General features: G+C 44.7%; 1 protein-coding gene across 2 annotated transcripts; it reads right to left on the bottom strand.

The window, feature by feature from the left end:
* Positions 1 to 12853: 12853 nt before the first annotated feature.
* On the bottom strand, positions 12854 to 22973 carry LOC107322719 (3 beta-hydroxysteroid dehydrogenase type 7-like). Of its 2 annotated transcripts, XM_032448457.1 has the most exons (8): positions 22728 to 22973; positions 21926 to 22081; positions 21619 to 21727; positions 17510 to 17609; positions 17068 to 17230; positions 15717 to 15837; positions 13380 to 13495; positions 12854 to 13250 (listed from the first exon to the last, which is right to left on the bottom strand). In XM_032448457.1, exons 1-8 carry the CDS (start codon positions 22873 to 22875, stop codon positions 13177 to 13179), a joined length of 987 nt encoding a protein of 328 aa, XP_032304348.1. In that variant the 5' UTR covers positions 22876 to 22973; the 3' UTR covers positions 12854 to 13176. The 2 variants fall into 2 exon arrangements, with proteins under 2 accessions (XP_032304348.1, XP_015736532.1); XM_015881046.2 differs by lacking the exons at positions 12854 to 13250; positions 13380 to 13495 and having other exon boundaries at positions 14625 to 15837; positions 22728 to 22972.
* Positions 22974 to 23765: the final 792 nt, after the last annotated feature.

The following is a 23765-nucleotide window of genomic DNA, read 5'->3' as shown; positions in this document are numbered from 1 at the left end:
AGAGTTTTTCTCACGTCCCCTCTACATTAGGCAGCACTGATATGCTTAAATTATGATCTTGCAATTAAAAACTATATTAAAATCTTCTGCTGGTTCTGGAGTGGGAAGCTGTAGTAAATCAGATAGCTACATGGAGACTCTTAGACAAGTTACGAATTATTCATAACCAATTATGTAAATTCCTCTGGAGTTGTAATAGTAAAAAAAAAAACATCCCAAAGCCCTGTGCAAAAAGTGGGTTGGTTTGGTTACCCCCAGAGAAGAAGCGCTATTATTGTTTAAGTCTGGTCTGTAAATGTGTTAATGGAGCCACTCTGAAGGATCTGAAGGGAGAAAGAACAGACGCAACCTATTAACTGCCCATGTCCTAGTAATCATTGGATAAATTGACTTTTATTGTATCCAAAAGTAAGAAATCTTCTGGGATAAGAAAAAAAAAACTTTTGCTACTTGGCTGCTGATAATTGGAATCAACAACTCAAGGAATTAAGGAGGCTAGATCAGCTACATGCTTTTAAAATGATTTGTAGCTGACATATTGCCAGTTATGCACTCTATGGGCTAATCTCTAATTGTATTTTCATGTATGGTTCTGGACTGAGTGGGTGATTTATTTGACACACGGTTTGATCTACTCATCACCAGCCCTTAATAGATGGGATTTGCCGTTCCAGATAGAGCTATTTGTCCAACAAATCCAATCGTCTGCACTTGGTAGGAGCTAAAACCGAGCTTTCAAGGAAGAACCCTTTGGTGGTAGAGGTGGACAGGCAGTGGGGTTGCTGAAGGCAGTGGCTGTAGGATGGCAGCTGGTTGTTCCCTGGGTGCTTTCCCCATGGAGCTCTAACCAGCACTGCTTGGGACTTGGTCTTTGTGTAAGCATAGACACCAGAGGTGCTTTCCAAAGATGCTCCAAACCTGGTGCCTTTTTCAGCTGCTGGGGGGCCTGGAGGCAGAAGGCATCAAAGCATGAGGACCCCGGGGTCTTGGGGAGTCAGTGTGGCTTAGGCCCTGGGTCAGACTCCAGGTAGCTGTTAGCTCTGCTTGGGGAGCTATCGGATCAGTTACTCTATCTCACTGAGCTTGTTTCCACCCACTCCTCTTGCATAATGAGACTGCAAGCTCTCGAGGGCAGGGACCATCTCTTTATGATCTGTTATGTGTAACACCTCGCACAATGGGGTGCCAGTCTCACCCCAGGCCTGCAGGCACTGCTCTCTGACAGATAATTAGTATTTTTTAGGCACTGCTGCAGTACAAATAACCCGGGTGGTTTGTGTTGTTGTTTACTCCTGGCCAAACCCTGCTTGCAGGCTGAAAGCACGCGGAGATGCAGCGGATGCTTTGTGGCATGGGCTGAGCTAAGGGCAAATCCGCACACGGGTTCACAGTGAATTAAATTGAGCCACTTAATTACTTTTCACCAAAGCTTCCTTCCAATGGAAAGTGGGTTTCATGACCGACTGCTTTAAAAAGGGCTTTTGGAAGGAAGCTTCAGCTACATGCAATGAACTCAAGGAGAAACAGCAAGGGATGAGATTGAGCAGAATTTACCCAGCGTATCCTAACACTTGCATAATATTCTTAGAGCACATCTGTAACGTGCCATGCACTGGAAGGGCAGAACCAGGGAGCAAAATCATTCAAGTGCATGCATTCATCTGTCCCAATGTGTGTGCATATACGTATGTGTGAGAAATTCATTTATTTTTCTTATTTTTTTAATAAGTTCACAGAACTGTTCTCTGCTTCCTTAATCTCACTGTGGATGGTTTCCTCTTTGCATGCTCATTCTGTAATTCCTTCAGCAGACATCTGTCAGGAATACACAAAAACTAACACAGCTTTGATGCAACAACAGAATCCTGGAAACTAATCAAGAAAAGGGAAAAAAAAAAAAAGATTGCCCTTGTAAAACTGGGTCTGTAATTATTATGGGAGCCAAGATATCAAGATAATAAGGAGACAGCCCTAAATAACTTGGGGGAATTACAGAAGGTAATAATGTACTGCACCACTGCCAGACGGAGTTAGACAGACAGAGTGGCTATGGGTTTTGGCGTGGGTTCTGCATTGTGTTGAGCTGCTCTGCTGCTGCCAGCATGGGGAAGGTGAGCAGGGAGAGGAGTGGGGCAGAGCTGTGCTCCCTTGCCTTGCATCCTGCAGAGGTTTCAGCCCTTCTTCCTAAGGAGAGCCCATCATAGAGCAGCCTGAATCTTGCTGGGGTTTCAGGGTCTGGCTTCTGCTTCCTAGTTTGGCCCTGTGATGTCCCATAGCCACGAGGTGATACGCTGTGTGGACTCGGTGATAGCAAACCTGACTTGAGCCCCCCTGCAGTGTGATAGCAGCACAGTAAAAGAGGGGAAGGGTTACCAAAAACAAGCAAAACTGTTGCTGTCTCTGAGGGAGGGAGTGTCAGCTCAGCTTTGCTGGTTATGGTAAACTGTTGTGCTCATATCCTCAAACAGGAGTCTCTGTGCCAGAAAGTCCGTGTAGCCTTGGAGAAACAGATGGTGTGGGAGAGAGCTCATCAGGAGTGGTTGCCCCATTGCATTTGTGCATTGCCAGGAGAGCCAAGCCAAGCTCATGCTGCTTTCTTTTGCAGCCACCTTCAGCTGGGTGAGAGCAGCCAGGTGCATGAATCATAGAATCATTAAGGTTAGTCCTCTAAGAACATCTAGTCCAACTGTCCACCTACCACTGGCGTTGCCCACTAGGTCATGTTCTTTAGTACTGTATCTACCCTTTACTTAAACACCTCCAGGGACCCCACAGGTAGTCTGAGCCACTGCAGGAATTCTTTCTCATATCCAACCTGAACTTCCCCTGGCATTACTTGAGGCCATTCCCTCTTGTCCTATTCTCCTATGAGCCTGCAGAGGAGCTGTGCTGGGTGTTGCTGCAGTGAGCCTGCTCCTACCAGAGTGAGCTTGTTGGGAGCTGGCATGGGCAGTGCAGTGCTGCGGTGCAGACGTATCCTTTGGGTGTAATAACAATAGAAAGATGAGATACGTCGTTTTTCAGAGGTTTTGGAGCAATAGCGTGTTAAGATAATACAGGCAATAAAGCTCAAAATATATCTGGTGGTGGTTTCTAACCCTGCTGGTATTTCTCCTCGGGGTTCAATGTGTTAGAGGAGGCCAAGGGCACGTTTTAAGTACTCAGAACCCACAACCAGGAGTAAAGACTTCCAAGGATCTTAGTGCTCATTTAGACAAACACAAACCAGTCTGAGGCACAAAGCTGCTCTGCAAACTGGAGGCTGAACTCATTTGGAAGTTCAGCTTTTAAGTCCTGCCACTTTACTGTTCAGCAAGACAAGATCTTTGCATCCTTTTCAGCAAAGCAAATGCTATTTAAAGGCACTAACACAGACTCATGTTATTAAATGTGTTTCTAGTTTGCCAGGGTAGGGTATCATAAAATCATACGGTTGAGTTGAGAGGGACACCCAAATGCTGTTTGATCCCACTGCCTGCAGTGCACAGGGGCAGCCACAGCTCCACCAGTGCTCACAGCCATCCAGCTTGACCCTGGGGGTCTGCATAGCTGGATGGCTATAGGGACATAGAGCTGCTGTCCCTACAGACTGACTTCAGTCCTCAAAACTGAATCCTAAGCAGCAACCTCTTCACTCTTCCCTTTCATCTTTTAATCTTGGAGGTGCATTAAAATACTCCATGCCATCTTTCTGAAACAGAAAAAGCACATGAGTGTTTCACGTGTGAGCACCAGGAATCCCAGAGAAGCCCAAATCGCCCCATACAGCAGCACTTCCCAGGGCCACTCATTACCTCTTTAACATCCTCGTGCTCAGTAACTGTAGGAGCGTAGCATGCTACTGCTAAGTGATTTTAAATTAGGATTTAAAAACTCCTCCTGTGGCTGCCCCTGTTGATTATGAATCTGCTTTTTTTTTTTTTTTCTTTTTCCCCCTACCAAGACCCAGAGTTTTGGCTCCAGCACCCTCATCAGTTGTAATTACTGTGCTATTTTACATGGAAAATGTGATCAACTTCAGCTTGTCTGAGCTGCCTCATCCATCTGCACCTGTGGCTATGGAGAGAATGGCTCATGCTGGAAATTCTGACTTTATCAGAATGGCAATTATTAATCCTAAGGAACTGTGTTTAAAAATATCTACTTTTTTATTAGTATTATTAAGAGAACTCGTCCTACTGTTCATTATCTTGCTAATTCTAATGTAAGGCATAAAGCCCCTTTAGTTTGAAACAAAATCACATGGTGTAAAGGCATAAGAATATAGTTGATGAATGAATGTGTTTCACTGCGGGTAAAACATGGCCAGGCTAAATCCTTTCACTCCCTGCTCTCTTTGAATCCTGTTTAATTTGTAAAGAAAATATTTGTCCTAAGACATTTTTGGGGTTGAACTTGGTGATCTGAGGTTGGACTTGATGATCTCTAGTCCCTTCCAGCCCTGGGATTCTGTGGGCTTTTTGACTGTGCCCATCACAGCCTTTGCAGATCCAAGGGCTCAGGAGGGGCTCAATGGGGCCTTAATGTGGTACATCAGGAGCATCATCTGCCATTGGGCGTCTCTGCATCTTGCTGCAGCTCAGATCAGGGTCAGGGTTTGGACTGTTTTGTGCCTTTGGTTTCCACACAAAAATACCTCCCAGTTGAGTCGGGAAATCTGATCTTTTTAGATCACTTCAGGTTGCTTGTTTAATTGAGGGTGAAAAGACAGAAGTTCACAGTTTTGATGAGCATAGGTGCAAACGTGGTGAGAGAGTAGGAGGGCAGAGAGGTGCTGGCACAAGCTGCCTGGAGAACTGGGGGTGCCACATCCCTGCAGACAGTCAAAGCCAAGCTGGATGGGCCCTGTGGGTTGGAACTAGATGGTCTGTAAGGTCCCTTCCAACCTCAGCTATTCTGTGAACAGAAGCAGCTCCTGATCCCTGCAGCAGAACTCAAAGGCACTGTTTGTCCCCTCCTGTGTCCCCTTAGCTTAAGGCCTATGCTCATATGGGAAGGCTGAAGAGCTGAGATGTCTATGTGCAGTGGTTTAGATAAGGCAATGCTGCTGGTCCTTAACGCAGCTCCCACACCTCTGCCTGCATCTGTGCGGTCTTACCATGTTTGCAAGCCTCAGAGATCCGCTTGCACAGGGAAGAGGTGTGGCACGTATGCTCCTTTTGCAATAACAACTTGCCTCTCCACCACTTCTGCCTGGGTGGCACAGCAACCACAGGCTCTCATCATTAGCAGCAATTGGTGGGTCCCGGATTTAGCTCTGTCACCACAAACCCTGTCTTTTGCACGAGCGGTCTCCAGCTTTAGCAAGTAGCAACTCCCTTAATTATACATTTTTATCTCCTCCATCCCAGCTACTGCACTTGGGGATGGGGGAAGGGAGGAAGGAGCAGAATGATGGAATCTAAGAGGAAAGTTAATTTAAGTACCTGGGTGCAAGGAGCAGTGCAGTCCATCTCAGTGCCTACAGCGTAACTCCGCTCCCTGCTGCACAGTTTTAAGCAGGAACCTTGGCCTAATGATTTTTCCTTTCTATCTGTGCAGCTTGCAGCTGTATTTGGGAGCTTTTTTTCCTTTTCTCCAGTTCAGGAAGGCTGTTTGTGTGACTCCCCTTCTCTGACTTGGTTTGGGGTGAGTTCCTTTTTGTTCTCTGCCCCTCCTTGGGCATCCTCCTGGCCCTCCAGGTCTCTCATCCTTCCCTGCTCCTCTTTCTTTTTCTTTTGCTGCCCCCTATCCCCCAGCCTTGCTCAGCTGTCTATCACATGAAACCGTAACTTGCTGCATAGGCATAAAATACTGTAAACTGCTGCACCTTTTGCACATGGATAGGTCAAAAAGAAGTGTAGCAATTTGCTTGAACATGTGCACGGGCAGTATTAATGCAGATCAGTTGCAAGGAATAACGTAATACAGATTTGCCAACGTATGTATTGCATAAATGCTGACAGGTGCTGACAGAAGTGTGTGCGTAAACATTTAATAGCACTGTTAATTCATAGCACAACAGTTGCTGTTGGCATGGTTTGGAATTCATTATATTTTGCTATTTATTCCTAGTCAGCTTGTTGTCCATCATCCTTCCAGATGGCATGTCTACCGCCATTCCTTCCTCAGATTTGCATGATGCTTTTTCTGGGAGCAAGGCAGGGTGGCTGATAGCTTGAGTTGTGCCTACAGACTCCAGAGCCTCCTTTCTTGTTCCATACAAACACACTGTGTGTCTGCAAAGAATTCCCCTCATCTCTTTTATATCTTCATTGCTCTCTGTGAATAGAGGGAAATAAATATTTCATTCCCTTGTAGATGCATTTCCCTTTTCTGTTCTTCTTTTCTCATCTATTCAGATTGTCGTGGTGAAAACCCAGCCCCACCAAAGGCAAAGCCGAAACCACCAGGGATTTCAAGCAAAGATTTACCTTAACTGACTCTGCCTAAAAGTTAGGTGTCTCATCCAAGATAATCATCTGGACTCCTTTTATAGTCCTTGTCGAAAGGTACTGGCACCTCCAGCATCAATTCACTCTCCCTGTCTCAGATAGCTATCTCAGGATGGGATGAATAGCCCTCTGGAGCTGCCAGTTTCTCTCTCCCTCCATTCACTATAGTAGAGGATGAAAGCTTGAACTTTTAAGTGGTGATTCTTCTGCTGTCAGTAGCAGGGGATTGTCCAGTGGGACAATCATAGAATTGTGAGAGGGACCCTTGAAGGCCATCTGGTCCCACTCCCCTGCAATGAACAGGGATGCCCTACTGCTCACCAGGGCTAATAGCCCCATCCAACCTAGGGAAGTATTATTCATCTTTCTAGCTGGACCACAGCTTCTGTATGAGTTCTGCTGTGGCCTCAGGTATTCCCCTGCAAAGTGAGCTCAGGAACCACCTGCCTCCATCACTGTGTTAAGTCATGGCAAATTTGGGAAGCAGCACCAAGCGTGCTTGTATAGAGAGAGATAAAATACATGTATGCTGGGTTTTGCCAAGGGAAAAACTGAAGCAGAAAACTGAAGCGTGGGTTTCAGGTTTTGCTTTTCTCAGTGGAAAAACTGGACACTATCAAATGACATGAACAGCTTTCTGAAAATATTTTCTTTCCAGCAGTGGGTGAAAATGGGGCATTTCCACCCGTACTCTGGAAAGGCAGACGGTTATGGGGTCATGTTTCAGGCTGGAGGAATGGTAAATGTCTGCTTGGGGGGCTCAGTGTGTGTCTGCTCAGGATGGTTATGGAAGGTCTGAATGAACAAAGGTGTGTGGCAAACACTTAAGTACTAATGATTGTTTTCACCCCAAACTGAGGTTACTGGTTAGGTGCCGTTTATGGCCTCGGAGGGTGGCACTGCCTTAGGGGATTCATTCATTCATTTCAACAGGAGCCCTATAGAAACAGAAGCGTGGCCTTTGGGTTGCAGAGAGGGGATTGCCACCTGCAGGGTCAGTGTGGCCCTATGTGCTAATTTATGGCCCTGCAAGCCAATGGGGTGTCCCATGGGTGGAGGAGTGGGAGAGAAGCTATGTAGCTCTCTCAGTTTTGTCACATAGGAAAGGTCAGCATGGGGAAAAAAACATCAGACCTTTGTTACTCCAAATAGTGAAAATGATTATCTCTGTGGGTGTAAAGAGGGAAGGGGTATTGTGATTTATCAGGCAAGGGGTTGGTCTCCTGGGCAGTAAAAGCTTCAGGTCTGGCAGTGACTCAGGGTTAGTCCTCTAGGTAGTCACACAGGAGGTTTTGCGAGGGGGTCAGAAAATAGGGCTCTTGGGAACCCCAGGAAAAATAAACACAGCCCAAAAAGCTGTGAGAGATTGTGTGACAGCCTCTAGTGAATGAGAAGTGGCTGAACACCAGGTTTTTCTCTTTCACAGCCATAAAATCCAGGCTAAGGAGGCTGCCCATTACATCTCTTCTATGGTATCGCTCCCCATGTTTGACATAGCTCAGATGATCTACGAACTGAGGCCTGGTTTTGATTTAGCACTGTTTATTAACCTAATGGTGCTGACATATTTTAGTGCAACATATAAAATCTAAGGCTTTTTCTTAAGCTGAGGAAATGAGGTTATGTGACATTGATCCAATATGGAGGGGAGCATTTTAGGTTTTGCTTTAACAGACAAGGGAAACAAGGCAACCCTCCTGTCCTCCCTGCCAAGAGCTCTGCAAATGGGGCAGAAATAAAGGTTTCCCCAAGTCCTGCGCACGTTTAAAAGCAGCTATAAATGACTGTAAGAATCAGTTTGAGATTTTAATTGAGGCAGTAAGAAGGTTGAAATAACAGGTGGTGCTTCACAGGTACTCATGTCCTGGTCGGAAAAGAGTTGGGTGCTTGTCCTATGGCTGCAGTGGAAGTACAAGACCTTGTCCACAGTTTATAAAGGAAACTGAGGCCATATGGTGATGGTGGGAATGGTGAGTCTGATGTTGTGGATAGAAAAGAGGGTGACTCTTCTGATTTCAGGCTTTTGTGATTCCTTAAGGAATCCCATCAGCGCTTGAAGTATCAGCTAAGGATAGCATTGTTAGAACTAGGGAAATATTGAGCTTACTGGCACAAAATGGTGATCTGCAGACAGGCAATGACAGGCCATTAATAGACCTGGTAACATGGATTTGCATTAACTGTTTGGAGGTATTTTGTAAGCACCTTGGCCGCGTGTCAAATCACTAAGCCAGTACATTGTTCCGACATTGGAGTTACTGTTGTTGGTGTGAGTCCAGAGCTGTTGTGCTTGAGCAATACCACCGAGTCCTTGCTTTTCTCCTGGTTAACTTTTGAATGGAAGTTCTTTCCTTGATTTTGATAGCAGCTATTAAATTTGGCTGCACCCACTCAACATTGCCTCGCTTCTCAGAAATAGGTCAGCGGTTGTGTAACTTCCATTCATCCATCCATACAGAGCAGTTAATTTCCATTATTGAGGTTTCCCAACATCATAACAGGGTTGCATTAACGTGGCTTATCTGTGATAACCAGTGCAAACTAGCGCAGGAAAATCCATGAACAGAGCCAGTCCTGTTTAATTCAGTCTGGTGACTGAACATTACACCACTGCACTCCGCCAGCGCCGCTTCAGGGTGTAGCTGTGCCTTCTCTCAGCTTCCTGCTCCTTCCCACACCGCTCCCTTCTGACCTGTGCTGCAGTGCTCAGCTTCTGCTTGGATGCCCTGAGCTGTAATTTCACCAGGTTCCTTCTATTCCCACCGTGGCACAGAAGCCCTCTGGTACAGTCTTTCCTCTCCCATTGTTCCAGTCATCCATAAAGAAGGGCTGTAGCTTGTTGCCTCATGTGATCTTGCTACTATCTGATGTTCCTCCTCTAATCATTTATCCCAAATCCCTTCCTTTCCAGATCCCTTCATTTCCTCCTGCTCTGTTTTTAAGCCTTCTCTTACATGACTTATTGTCTAGAGCAGCTTCCCCGTGCTTCTCTCCTCTTTCCAATCCTTTGTTAAACCACAGCTGCTTCAGCAAGTCCTCCTTTTCAGAGGCAGTAATCCCCATTTATGCCATAGCCCACAAATATTTTCTGGTGTGATGTCAAGCACGTGTGCAGCCTCCAAGGTAGTCGGGTGAGGTCGCTGAGAGAGAGCAGAGCTTCTAAATCCCTTTAAAATGTAATAGAAATCAAGCACCTCATTCTCTTTGGTTTAAAAATCTCAAGTCCTCCCCTGGGACAAAGTGTGTGTACTGATCTTAGTGATGTGCTACAGTACTGCTGTAGGACTCCATGTGAGTTCTGTATTGAACCATTCATCATTTGAATGCACAGTGATGCGCCAGTTAAAAGCATGTGCCCGACATTAAGATGGGCTGGTTTGGATGTGTCTCGTGGGGCTGGTTCTTGCTCAATTGCTCATTTCCAGATGTGAGTTTTGAGAAAGAGAAGCCTGCAAGTGCTGTGTCTGTCTTGTGTTAAGGATCCCCATCATTGTTGTCTGTGCCCATGTAAGTGGGGTTACTCCCAGCAGTATCAGCACCAGCAGGACTGTAGGCACTTGACTTCTTGCTTGCTGTGAAGCAGGTTTGCTACCATCAGACATCACACAGATGAATGCCCACATCCCACTGCGGCTTTTGCTTCCTGTACAAATTTGATGTTGGAAATGTCTGGGATATTTAGTTGGATTCGTTTCTCAAAGGAGAGGAGATGTGAGCTAGGGTTTAAGAGGAGCATGCTGCAGTCATAAATGGGTATAGGGCTAGGACTAGGCTGGAGTGTGCCTGGAGGGGTCAGGTAGATTGCTGTGTAATGGGCAGAGCACAGGGGAATGCTTTTAGTGATGGTGGGACTGCTTGGTGATCTGTGGGGAGCCCACCAGGTCTTCAGCCCCTGGTTTTGGACCTATTTGTTCCTTGTTAGCAGGTCTAACACAGCTCATTTGCAGGATACGTCCTCCTACATTAAAAAAAGATGATAGGCAATGGAAGAGACTTATTTTGATCAATTGCCACAACTGTAAAATGTGGAGTTAGAGGAAGAAACCTGAATAAATAAACCCATGAGCCCATGCTGAAGCTGGGGATTAAGCCCAGGTCTGCAAAATTGCAGCCAATTACTGCAAGCATGAGGCCACTTGCATCTGCTGACTCTCTGCTCTGGATGCTCCTGAAGCAGTGAAGCTACTTGCAAAGCACAAGTGGCAAAATTTGGAGCAGTCAGCAATGCTTTTCTGGGCAATGCAATTCAGGCGAGCCCGTGAGTAAGGAAGGGATGGGATGGCAGGATGGACAGGATTTCTGTTTTAGAAGATCTGGATTTAATTCTGTTTGGTTGCTGCAAGTCAGAATCCTTTATCTTCATTTTATTCTTCCGTACTGTGACACCTTTAAAATCCATTTGGCTTTTGATTTTTGTTTAATGCCTTTGAAAGTGATCTCATGCAGACATTATGGGTGGTTGGGAATACTGGTCTTTGGTGGAAATACTGTTTCATGGAACAGTGGACACTTTTGGAACTGGATGATCTTAAAGACCCCTCCCAACATGAACCATTCTAAAACAGATTCTAAAACAGATTAGCTACTTGGTACGTTAAATACATTTATATCTGCTATGTTCAGATGCTATAGCAGTGGAACTTTACAGGCCTCTGAATCGTGGACAGTCATAGCTACCTGAAGTTTCGAAATCACTTTAGGAAGGTAGCAAGCTCTCCTGGTTTTGAAATCAGAAATAGCTGTTGATGCAGTTTGGAGCACTAAATGGAGATCTATGTAAATTGCTAGGGGAGGGGGAGGAGAACAGTTTGATCTTCAAACCTAATTTGGACTGTTCTCATGTTTTCTTGTAAAGGCTGTTTTGATCATTTGTTGCCACCTCCCAGTTCTCAGCCATCTCAAGTCTCTTAAAAAGTTCTGATACTTTTAAAGATAAGGATCAAATTTTATGTATTTTTGTCTCTTAGTTCTCATGCCTTTGACGTTCAGGTTTGCAAACTTTTCCCCCTATCAAAGGGCTTTAACATCTTTCCTTTTTATTTTTATTATTTTTAAATGAAAATTGACATTCTCATTTGATAATGTGACTGGGAGCCAAGACTTTAAGAAAAATGCCAAATCCCACAATACATATGGGAATGTGCACCCTTATTATTAATAATGGGCCTCTCTCTCTTCTCTTTAAGTCTGCTGAGATTTGGGTGTTTCATCTAAATCCACCCAGATACTTCTGAACTTTAATGGTGGGGATTTGGTGAAGTACTTCCTTGGGAGAAGAGATGATAAAACATGTTTCCATTCTGAACCTCTTTAAGCATGAAATGTTTTCAGGCCTAAGGTTCTGCAGCCTGCAGTCTGGTTCTTTCCCCCCCCCTCCTGCCCCTTTTTTTTGCTTGGCTGGTAGAATTAAGAATTTGATTTAACGTTATATGCCTAGAAAAATAAAGCATTTAATTTACATTTTACAAGGCAGTTATTGCAGGTTAATTAAATATCAATTGAGTGTTATAGGCCATATTAAGATTTATTAATAACCCGGGAGATAAATCTCCTTGGAATTCAATTAAATGAAAATCACATAAAAATATATGTGCAATTTTATTCATATAATACATAAAACTTGTGAATTACAGTGAAGCATTGTACAGTGAGTTGATTAATGGGAATTAATTGGTGAAATGGAGGAAAATCAATTTAAAGTTTCCATAGCAGATACAGGGAGCAAGGTACTTCCATACCCTCAGAAAGCAGAGTTTGTCTGCACCCACGCTGTCACGCTTCATGCTGTAAGGTGCATCTTGGACACAGAATCATAGAATGGCTTGGGTTGGAGGGGACCTTAAAGATCACCCAGTTCCAACTGCCTGTCATGGCCATGGTCTCTATGCAAGGGGAGGGCATGCATGACTGTGCCAATGGACCTCGGAGCCTTTTGCTCTTGATGCTTTTTCAAATCTCTCTAGGCATCTGTAAGATAGTTAGCAATGGAAATGCTGCTGGCCAAGTGGTCTGCAAGCTCTGAAGGATGCGGGTGTGCTGGGCTTTTTGCAGCATCAGTGAGTATATCTGGTCCTGTCTGGGGCAGAGCAGCTTCCGATATCGGAGATGAGGCTCAGAAGCTGGACTTGGAAAAATCTCTTTCCAATGTTTGCTGAACGATTGAGGCCTGGCGTGCTGCCATCTGTTCCCTGTGCATCCTGTGTTAAATACTGTCAATATGAGATTATGTTCCAATTACAGTACCAGACTGACTGGTTTAACTCCTACCATGAATCTATTTTCCTTTATTACTATGCACTAACTATGTGACTGATGTACCAGACACCAAAAGAGATGGTCTCTGCCCGGAGGGCTTTGTCTAAAGGAAACATGCCTGGAGAAGACAGAATGCAATAGAAAATGCAGATGAATGAGTAATTCGGTTAAGATTTTCTTTTTAATTTGGGGATTCTTTGCCTGTTTGTGTGTTTGGCTGGAGTTTTAATATTACTAAACTTGCTTCTTTCAGATGTTGCACAAGAGCAGAGACTTCCATAGAAACTCAAGCAGGGTTAGGCATGAGGCTCTTTGAACTGTGTGTGTGTTGAGAGGGGGGTGGATGAGTGCTCAGTGCACACATGGGAACACTGCAGGGTGGAAAATGAAGGGAAAGCCACTTTCCAGCCCAGACAGCTCCTCCAGCAGACGCCATGGATCGCACTGGGGGAGTGCAGCCAGCTCTAAAAACTAGCAGGTGTCTTTGTCAGTGCTCATCCTCCCTCTTCTCCGGTAGGGACACTCGCATCTGTCTCCTCTGTACTTCATCTCTGCTTCTCCCTGCAATAGTTGTTAAGGATATTAGCATTAAATACTTACTGCCTGGCTTAACTAAGGGGTAAGATAGGATTTAATTTGTATGGCTGAAATCCAATTATATAATGGAGCCCCTGGGGGAAGCAGTTATACCTGCTGAATCTCTTGGATGAGTAATTGTGCACAAAGGCTCCTCTCCAGAAGTAGCAACAGATCTGAAATATTCCCCCCCCCATTTGCTGCTGCTGTTACATAATAGGGCTGGGACCCTGCAAAGAAAAACCAATGACAGCCCAGCGCTGCAGAAAGAATGAAAGCACTGCCAGGAGAAAACAAGTTACAATCTGATAAAATCAAGGATCATGCAGGAAGTCTGCAGCAGCACAACCCGGGGGGAGCCAAGCTGCAGCGCAGCCAAAGGAAGCTTACTCATCCTTTTGGAAAGCAGTACAGAGGTTTTGCTGTCTGACTTTTTTTTTTCCCCCCCCGACTTCTGCTAAATGTGCGGGGGAAAGGGAATCCTCCACTTGCTTTTGTCAAAGCTTGGTTGGTGGGTATGGAAAGAGTTAAGGCAGTGAATGATTCAGGGCCTTTTGGAAAACGCCTGTGCCTTATCCTTCGTGTCATCTGTGTCCTGATAAAGATCAAAACCCTGGGTGATGATGGGCAGGACAGGAAAAGGAGATTCCCCAGTGAGGTTTCTGGAAGGAGACATGCACGTAAGGTTGGTTGCTGGGGTAGGATTGGGGTTTGATAATTACACCTCTTGGTACCTTCAGCAGCTCCATAGGCCACAGAGGGATGTGCCAGAGGCTCCAAGTGGGACTGGAAACATCAGCTCTTGTACTTAGGCCAGTTCTCTCAAAGGTCAGAGTGCCACATTTCATTATATTTTGCAAAGTTAAAAGCAAACTTTGATTCTTTTCGAAGAAGTTATGAGTGGAAAAAACAATTTCCTTTGTCTCTTTGATGGCACAACTACATGAAATTAAAGATGAGTGTGTCCAGGAAGCTGAGGGATGTCCAGAGCTCCAAGCACTGCAGGCTGAGGACAGACCCAGACCCCTGGACCATCCATCAGCATTGCTGTCTGGGCAGGACTTGGAGCTCTGGTCAAAAACAGCTCCAGCAAATGCTGCTGCAACGCTGGAATCGAAGTTACCTGTCTGACAGACTTGCAGCTCCACCCAGTGGCTCTTTTTTGGCAAGATAAAAACCAGGGTTTCAGAAACATTAAAGCCTGTTGAGGTCAATGTAGTCATGCCGTAGTGAAGCTCTGGCAATGTGCATAAGAAACTGGGTATGTATTTCTCTGCCACATTCTCAGCAAGCCATCATTTACCTTTTAACTTATAGCAGAAGGCTGCAAAGACGATCGTTAATGAAACAAAGACCAGCAATCTTACTAATCGCTTTATTAGAAACTTCTCTGCATGAATGATTAGAGTGAAAAAGGTGAGGAATTGAGAGCTGTGCATCCCTGTGCATTGCAAGGAGTGGGACCAGATGGCACTGAAGGGTCCCTTCCAACTCAGACCATTCAGTGATTCCATAACTGGCATGGTTCACCTTCCCAAGTTCTCTATGAACAGATTGAAATGATTTGCCCCAAACTTATGTCATATGAAATTATTCACCAATTACCTGAGCAAATTATTGTTGGTTTGGAAGCTCATTTTGCAAAGAACTCTCCTATGAGTGAATTTCTATGGAGTTCACTTGGCAGCTCCCAGCCGTATCCCTTCGCTTCCTTTCCAGTGTAATTACTATGACTAACAAGAAGCAAATCTCGATCGTTTCTATCAAAGATGCCATGCTGAAACTTGCTTCTATTTCTTTTTTCCAGGAGGATTAGGGAAGTAATTAAAAAGAGCTTTTATTTGTGCATATGTACACTTCAACTGTAGGAAAACTCAAGAGATGATTACATGTTCACGGAACACAGGAGTACTTAAACAGTCTCAAACCAGCAGAATTAATTTTGGATTTTAACCACTACTGTAAAAACAGCCCATTTCTCCGAGCTCAAGTGAGAAGTGCCTGAGCTTGCAGACATCCAACCATAGAGCTGGAATGCAAGTCAGCCTCTGCACAAGAGAATAGGAGTTTATTTTTATAGGGATAATATTTCATAACAGATGTAATAAGCTGCGTATGAAGGATAACAGGATCTCTAGGAAGGGTCCTTTTCATCACTGATGGGACAAGTTCCCCACAGCTGCTTCCAGCCACCGTGCTGTCCGGAGCTTGCTCTCCTGCCAGCTGTAGAGAGGCTTGTACCCAAAGTGCCTAAAGGCTTTGTCTGTCTCATAGGAGAAGGTGGTAATTATTGTGTGCAGCAAAGGGAAGTTTAGGAATGGTCGTGGCTTCCAGAAAGGGGACAGGATGACTTCAATTATCCTGTGCAGGTGTATCAGTAACCACATCTTCCAGTATGGGATGTGTGAGCCCAGTCTTATTGAGGGGTCCATACAGGACAAGAGCTGGTACCTGATCAGAAATGGTTTTGCTGTCGGAGTGTCATCATAGGAATAGTACACCTGCCCAGCAAGTATGTCTGGTTTCAGCTGCAGGTGCCTGGCTGCAAGAACATGCATCCATGCAACGTTCCCTGGAGAAATAAGAGGAGGAGAGAAACAGGTGCTCAGGAGGAGTGACATTTGCCTATTTACTGTGCGAGTGAGAGCACCGAAAGCCAACTGCAGTGCTGCGATGTAGGGATGGCACTCATCGTGTGCTCAGCTGTACTGAGGAGGGCTGGAGTAGTTAATTCAGACCTCAAAGGTCCTTTCAACCTGTGGTTTCCCCTTTGAGCTGGACAATTAACGTTCCTTGTGACACGGGTTCACATGAAGCAGAAGGGCACTGTTTTGTAGTGGGATCAGGGTGAATGGGAGGCAGAGCTCAGGGGTTTTATTCCTGGGTTTGCTTTGCACCTTTGAAGAAGTCGTTTGATTTATCCAGGCCTGATTCCACTGTAACAGCGATTTCAAAGCTCTGTTATCTGCGCTTTTGGAAAAGGACATGCGTGCTGCTCAGAAATAACTTAAGCCCTTCATGATTCAGTGGTGAATTGTACTCCTCCTGTAATGCATTCAGTGCAACAACAAACTACTCTCAGATGTGGCACTTCAGGTGGTTAGTGGGCAATATTGGTGGTAGGTGGATGGTTGGGCTGGGTGATCTAAGAGGTCTTTTCCAACCTCAATAATTCTGTGATTTGGGAGGTTATTGGAGCAGTCTGTAACAACACTCAGTTATGCAGTACAATTTTCTTTACAATGAATGCCTTTCCTCATTTTATAGGTATCTGGCTTAATTTCTTCTAAGTAAACCTTTCTTTTCAAAGAAACAAAAAATATTGTAAAGATATTCCCTCAGTTTCTCTGTCTTCCTCCATAGATTTCTTGAAACATTGCCTTAGAAAAAGAATAGAGCTCTCCTACTGTTTTCTGCTATTTTTCAGTTTTCTAAACAGCATTTTTCCATATGTTGAGGAGAATTAAAAAAGGAAAACCCTTCCATGGTGATTTTCAAGGCAAGGGTGAACGTTGCACTGAGTGCCACAGTGTAGAGTGGTCACAGCCATTGGGTTGATGGTTGGACTGGATGGTCTTGGTGGCCTTTGCAACCTTAATGGTTCTATAAAAATGATAGAATGTAAACAACTCTTATAATATCTTTTTGCCAGACTGAGTTTTGTGGTTATAGAATTATTTATGCTCAGTCACTATACTCATTTTTCTGTGTTTAAGGATTATGGATATGCCAACATGCAAAATCTCCCGTGGCCAAAGCAGCCTGGTAGCACTACATACAAAAATATCCATCACTCACTCACCCACATATGTGGAATTGCGCTCTGTGTGTTCAGGCTCCAGGTAGTTCAACACGCCTTTATGGACCTTGGCAGACAAATATATGTCATGGAGGAACATTCCTTTCTCCCCATATACTGTGTTTGGACGGATGATGCAGGTTGTGAGTTTACCACCATTGCTGAGCTGAAAAATCAGGGAAGAGTATTAGCAAGTGATATAAGTCGGGTGTAGAATTTTCCACAGTGATCAATGTGGTGCATACATGTTATCAGAGAAGCCATTGGAGACATTGGTACAACTTGAGGGGTCTTGATAGTAGATGGATGGTTGGACTGGATGATCTTAGAGGTCTTTTGCAACCTTAATGATTTTGTAATTCTATGATTCTTTCTAACCAGCTCCCTCTTTCTGCTCATCTTGTTCTGAAACCCCTTGGATACCACTATTGATGTTTTTTTTTACCTTTTTCCCATTGGCTTCTAATACAAGCCTTTCTGCCATAGCCTTTGTCTTCCCATAAGGCAGCTCCACTTCTCCGCTGTATTTGGTGTCTTCATTTCCTCTGAAATAGATTGAGATGTGAGTGACCCTGGAGTCCAGGGCTGGGAGACCTTTATCTCTGTGTGATCTACTTTAACCCCTACTTTGCAGTGTATAAGTTCTGATGGTGATTCATGGCAGGGCTAAGAAAGATCCTTACTGCAGCTCAGGAGTAATAAAGCCTCAAGAAATACCAAGTGATTCTGTAGCATTAGGCAAAAGCAGGTTTGTATGAGAGCAATGGTTTCATCTCTGAGAGGTGAGTTTGCTGTTGTGTGATTGAAGCAAACAATATTCTGGCAGGGAAATTAGAAGGCAGAGCAGTTACCTTTCTAAGCAACTCTCAAGTGGCTGAACAAGGTGGAAAGAGCACGAGATGATGGAAGGCAGGAAAATGAGAGCAGTCTTGTTTTGTTTTTTTCATTAGAGGTAGCAAGAAGCCTCTTGTGAGCTTTTAAACTAAAAGAAGCTGCACCTTAATTTTCTCATATTGTTGATTAGAGTTGGGAGATGTTTGCTGGTGATGTGAAAGAGCTCCTGGAAGATGTGCAACCACCAGATTTGTGCTGAGGTTTTCTTTATCTGCCCTAGTGGATTATGTTTGAGGGGACAAGCAGAAAACCAGGTCCCTGCTTGGCCTAATTCAGGGCTTGGAGCTGTGCTGGGGAGCTCTGGTTGCCACTGGGGAGGAAGACAATGTGCTCCTCAACTGGATGTGACTCCTAAGTCAATGAGACCCAACATGTAACTGCCCTCACAGGTCCTGAAATAATTCCAAGGAGAGATAAGAAAGCAGCTCCATTCCCCACATGGGTGTTCCTGTCCCAGTGATTCTAGCTCAATATTAGTCCATTCCAGGATTCAGTCAGGTAGATTAGGGTGCTGTGGATTTATCAGAGAGCAAAGAAGCCTTGTTTGGAGCACTGGAGTGACCATACACGCAGACCATGTGTCCACTTGCTCCCTGCTGCATTAGAAGGCTCTCTCCCCATTCAGTGTGCTGCAGGAGTTTTCAGTCTTCCTTCACATTTTCACATTTATTTGCTGACCATTTCGCTGTCTTACAGAAATTCACCCTAGGCAGACACTGAACTGTGCCAGGTGTAGAGCACCCAAAGCAATGTGATGCAGAACCATCTCTCTTCTTTCACATATAGGGTTCAAATGCACTTTAAGGGAGGGCAAAGTGGCCTGTGACAAGGTCAAGCAGCAAACCTTTAGCAGAGGTCTTTTTGTTAAGCACTGGGCCACAAGAGATCAGGCTCTGACTCAGGCTCCTGCTTTGACCTTGGGCAACTCACTTGCTCTTTTCTGCACTCACATCACGGCATGTAAAACATGGATAATGCTGTTGCCTTTTTTCAGTCAGTACCTTGTGCATCAGATATCCCAGCTGAGAGCAACAGAAATAAATGAGGAGCCTCAAGAACTCAGCATCCCCATGCACACAGGCTTGTAGCACAAACCCTCCTCCCCTCCCCGTGTTTACAGGTGATGAACAGGAGACAAACCAGCAAACAAGCACAGCAGAAGATTGATTGTGCACGGTTTGCTGAGAGCCCAAGAGAGGCCCAATACAATTAGGGGGGTTATCTAGAAGTTCTTGTTTTAATTGCTTTCTTTTCTTCTATCTGAATTTCTTTTCTTTTTTTTTCTCCTTGTGATGCTTCACAAAGGGGCACTGCCTGCCGTTCTGGGCTGTGGAGCTCTGCTCCTGTTTTCCTTCCCCCCACCCCTTTTGAAGCTTGGTAGTAACAAAGAGCTCAGCATAATGCTCTTGCTTTTCAAAACGATCACAGATAACTGAACGCTAATAAGACTGGAGCAGCATTGTCAGAAGGTATCTCAGTGGTGGCTGTCTCAGAGGGATTGAGACTGACAGAGGCATTTTCTATTATTGTAGGATGCTGAGGTGTGAGCATTATCCCTGCACCCATCACCCTGTCCAGAGACTAATCATGCTTTGTCTGTGTCAGTTCCCCAGCACCTAAAAGTGAGTTAAATAAAATTATACAAGGAGTGATAGAGAAAGGGTAAAAAAGAGTAAAAAACTAAGGCAAGCTTGATCACAGGCTGCAAAGAAGAGCAAAACAAATTAGGTGGGGACAGAGAAACTGCATCACCTTCACTTTCAGCTGTAGAATCATAGGGTCACTAAGGTTGGGCAGACCTCCATCATCAAGACAAACTATCAGCCCATCCCCACCATGCTGCTAAACTGTGTCCCTAAATGGATTCACAGAATCATTAAGGTTGGAGAAGATCCCCAAGACCCCCAAATCCAACCCCAGCCCACCCCACCATGCCCATTGTAACCACAAATGGTCACCCCACCACCTCCCTGGACAGTTGTGCCAAACAGGGCCATGGTATGTTGCCTTCCAGCAACCACTAGGCTCCCTATTGAGACAAGCTGTGTGATTTTCAACTCTTCTCGCACTTTAATTCCGGGAGTTAAAAGTGAAAATCTTTAGAGGAGGAGAACTACTCTGACAAACAGGCTTTCTTCTCACAGCATGGTGGGAGAATATGAGTATGTTTTCGAAAAGCGAATTAGAGGCTCTAGTTGGTGAGTTTATTAGCATTTATGGCAGGAAAAGGTTGTGAGTTAGTGGGGAGAGGATGTTCATATGTACATATGTTCTGTGAGCTGCAGGATGCATTCACAAAGGTGTGATGAAGTGATTTAGATACATAAATAACCAAATTCCATAGCCTTTTATTGATGCTGGAGTTTCTAGTGCTCATGCTCCCAAGTGGATTGAGGTTTCTTGTTCTCAGGGACTTTTTCATACATGAGGCATTTATTTCTATGGGCTTGGGTACTTAAATGCCCTTCAGAACAGCTGTGTAATGCTTAGCTTACTTGTGAGTATGAAATTTAGGCTTGTTGGTCATTTTAAGTTATGCCTTAAGCAGCCTTTTCTAACCAGGCTCCAATTGCTAGAGCCCAATGACTGAAGCCAACTGTGTCTAGACTGACTGCCTGTAGAGAAACAACTTGATTTTGAGCCAGATCCTTCTGCACACAGGCTTTGCGTGGTTTGAGCTGTCTGTGCTAATTAGCGAGAAGCCTTACAGTTCTGTGTGTCAGACTGCACCCATCTCCACCCAACTTCAGATTTAACCTAAAACTCTAGTTCTTGGTCTTCAGAAAGACCAGCCTGGTTCAAGGTGCAATTCCTGTGTCCCATGAATACCAAAGGTATCCAGGTCCTGAAATGTCAGCTGACTGTGGGAGTCTATTCTGGAAATCAAAGATAGGAACAGCACCCTCAACTTGTAATTTCAACCTTTGCCTTGTTCCAAATGCCATCTTTGCCTCAGAGGGCTTCCAAAGCTCTTCTACTTCTGGGTCTGTGGGTCAGTCTTGATGGAAGAGATGAGTTGAGCATGTGCCCAGAAACAGGGAGTCAAAGAGTTACCACCAGGAAAAGGTATTTTGAGGGATAGGGTGGCACTCGTGGGTCAGATCCTGGTCAGTGTAACTAAACATCAATACTACAAAGCATTTACACATCAAATGCAGCTGCATCCTAAGACAATGTGACAAACTAACCTTCTTCTGAGGTAGTGCTGAAACAGTCTGAGCACATTTAATCTCTTTTGATACTAGGAGCGTGCCTCAGGTTTGCTAGCAATTCACTGTGGAGTTAGCAAGAGAGGGAAAGTAGGTCTGTGATAGAGCACCTACCCTCTAGGTCAACTCAATGTGACGGAGAGGAAAAGAACTTTTACGCAACAGTAAGGTAAAACTTGGCCTTGTCAAACCCTGAGCAGCCGAGATCCAATGCCAAACTGATTTTAGCAATTAGAAGAACAGGTCCATACACATAGAGGGTATCCTGAAGGTGCTGTTAAATCCTACATCTCGCAACCAACTCTTTCAGTGAGGGGTATCCAATGCTGTTCAAATTTAGGTTGGAAGGAGGTGTGGTTTTCACAGAGGATTGGAGGAATGAGACACACATTTTCTGCTTTAGATTCATAGCAAAAATCCATAGGGATGTAAATGATGTGTTGGGCCTTACCTGAGCATGGGCTCGCGTGAAATGTTGGGTCCCACTGCAGCAATGGAGCTTGTGTAGACAACATATGGGATGTTCAGGGCACAGCAGGCCCTTAACACATTTTCAGTACCTGTGAGGTAGGTTGGGGAAGACAAATATTAACTACTTTGGTTTCTATTATGCAAGTCACATGAGGGATGTGGGCAGTGGGAAATATTGGTGGTGAGTGGATGCTTGGGCTGCATGACCTTAGAGGTCTTCCCAAACGTTAATGATCCTATGATTCTAAGGATGTATTTTACCTAATTGCTCATTTTAAAGAACTTACCCCCAACATTGACAGCTTTCATTTCCCAAAAGGGCAAAGTGTTTCTGCAGTCCACAATAGCAGCTGTGTGGATAACCACGTGAACACCCTGCATGGCAGCAAGGAGCAGATTGTAGTCTCGAATGTCTCCTTTCATCACTGTCACATGAGTGGTAGCTGGAGAAGAATAATATAAGCATAGATGCAGGGGAAAAAATACAAAACAGCATCTTCACATTCCTGCAGAATGAGGATCCTGCCTGGAAAGCTTTCTTCTCAGCAGGGCAAGAAGCAACTTGCCAACTATACTATTGGAATACATTGCCCTGGGGGGAAATACATCCCCATTTCATGAACCCCAAGAAACCAGATACACATCTGGTTTAATTCAGTGCAGCACTTTGCCAGTTTACACCAGCTGTGGGTCAGAATAACAGCTGCTGTCATTGAGATCTCACATGGAGTTGAGGATAGCACTAAGCTGCATAGGGAGACAGCTGGGCCTGAGCTGGGGCTGGCTGAGGACTTACTCAGGGACACACTAAGAAGTGTTGGTTTGTTTGGGGTGGATATTCTCAAATCCAGTAAAACAAGTTGCTTCTCCCCTGCATATCTCAGTGTAATCAGTTCTGGTGAAACATCAGAAGGCAGCATTTAGAATTGTGATCAAACTGAATAATTTAATGCATGTCAGGAGCACGGGTTTTGTCTGTTCAATCCATGTTCCCACCCCATGCCTGTAACTGGTATCTCCAGCATAACACTACCTGTCCTGAAAGGGAGGGTTATGGCACCTATATTCAAGTTTATGCCTTTTTCTTACCTGTGGCAAATTTTTCTACTTCTTTTCTTGCTACTGAATCAAAAACTCTGACTTGTTTGATGTAGTCTTGTTGAGACAGGAGCTCTGTGATCTTTTCCCCAATAAAACCACATCCTCCTGTCACCAGGTAGACCTGGGCTCCATCCATTTCTGAGGATGTTTTTGTGGTTGAGAAGCAGAGTGAAGGCTGCAGCTGAGATCCCGTCGTGCACTGTTGATCTTTCAGCCTATATGCTTTCTGATCTAAGTCTAAAGTCTAACCTTCACAATGTTAGTGTTATTGGCTAAACATTAACTCCGTCCAGTTAAGCTAAGTCAGGTTTTGGCTGGCACAGCCATACTGGTGTTCCACACTGTTCTGTTCTTTCTGACTTGGCCTTTCCCTTCCATTTGGTGGTGTAGGATCAGTGGGAGACCTCCAGTTTGTCTTGGTCCTTGGCCAATCTCAGCCCATGGTTGCCATGCTGAGTCATGGTCAGTTGGCATAGCATGACCTCTGGGGGCTGTGAGAAGAGTGCGTGTCCTGGAGGTGTGCTCAGGGCATCCCTCATTTGCTACTAAAAAGTTCCTGTTGGCATGCACTAATGAATTTGTATAGATGGTAAAACAGCAGCAGATCTACCCAGCTCTGTGTAGAACTGCACACAATGCAGGCAGGTTCAAGAATGGCCATTTGTTATGTCCATGATGGCAATGGTATGGCTTGGCTGAATGGATTCTGCTTGGAATTGGAATATACAGACACACACATAATTAGGAAGAGAAAGTCCCCTTAATTTGACAAATGTGTAATAGCAAAGGCTGTACCACAACCTCTGGCAAATTGTTGCAATGATTAATCACTGTCATTGTTAAGAGTGGACTGTTGTGTTATATTTAATGGACAGTGGCTAATATACTTCCTCCTTACTAAACTATAGAGGACATGTGTTATCCAGTTTGTCATGTGGATAAAAAAATGGGATGGAAGGGTTAAGACAGTTTATTCAAAGGCTATCAGTATTTTGCTTGTGTGTGTTTTGGGGATCAGCTCCTGCT

The sequence above is a fragment of the Coturnix japonica genome, chromosome 19 (genome assembly GCF_001577835.2).
Source record: "Coturnix japonica isolate 7356 chromosome 19, Coturnix japonica 2.1, whole genome shotgun sequence".
Lineage (NCBI taxonomy): Eukaryota > Metazoa > Chordata > Aves > Galliformes > Phasianidae > Coturnix > Coturnix japonica.
Note: the sequence above shows the minus strand (reverse complement) of the source record. Positions and strands in the feature narration are given on the sequence as shown.

Excerpts from the sequence above, each read along its gene's own strand:
- LOC107322719 (XM_015881046.2), bottom strand. The coding sequence starts at position 22,875 with ATGGATGGAGCCCAGGTCTACCTGGTGACAGGAGGATGTGGTTTTATT. Across the intron at positions 22,082-22,727 it reads AGTAGAAAAATTTGCCACAG|CTACCACTCATGTGACAGTG; the intron begins GTAAGAAAAAGG and ends ATTCTTCTCCAG. Across the intron at positions 15,838-17,067 it reads GCGCAATTCCACATATGTGG|GGAACGTTGCATGGATGCAT; the intron begins GTGAGTGAGTGA and ends TTATTTCTCCAG.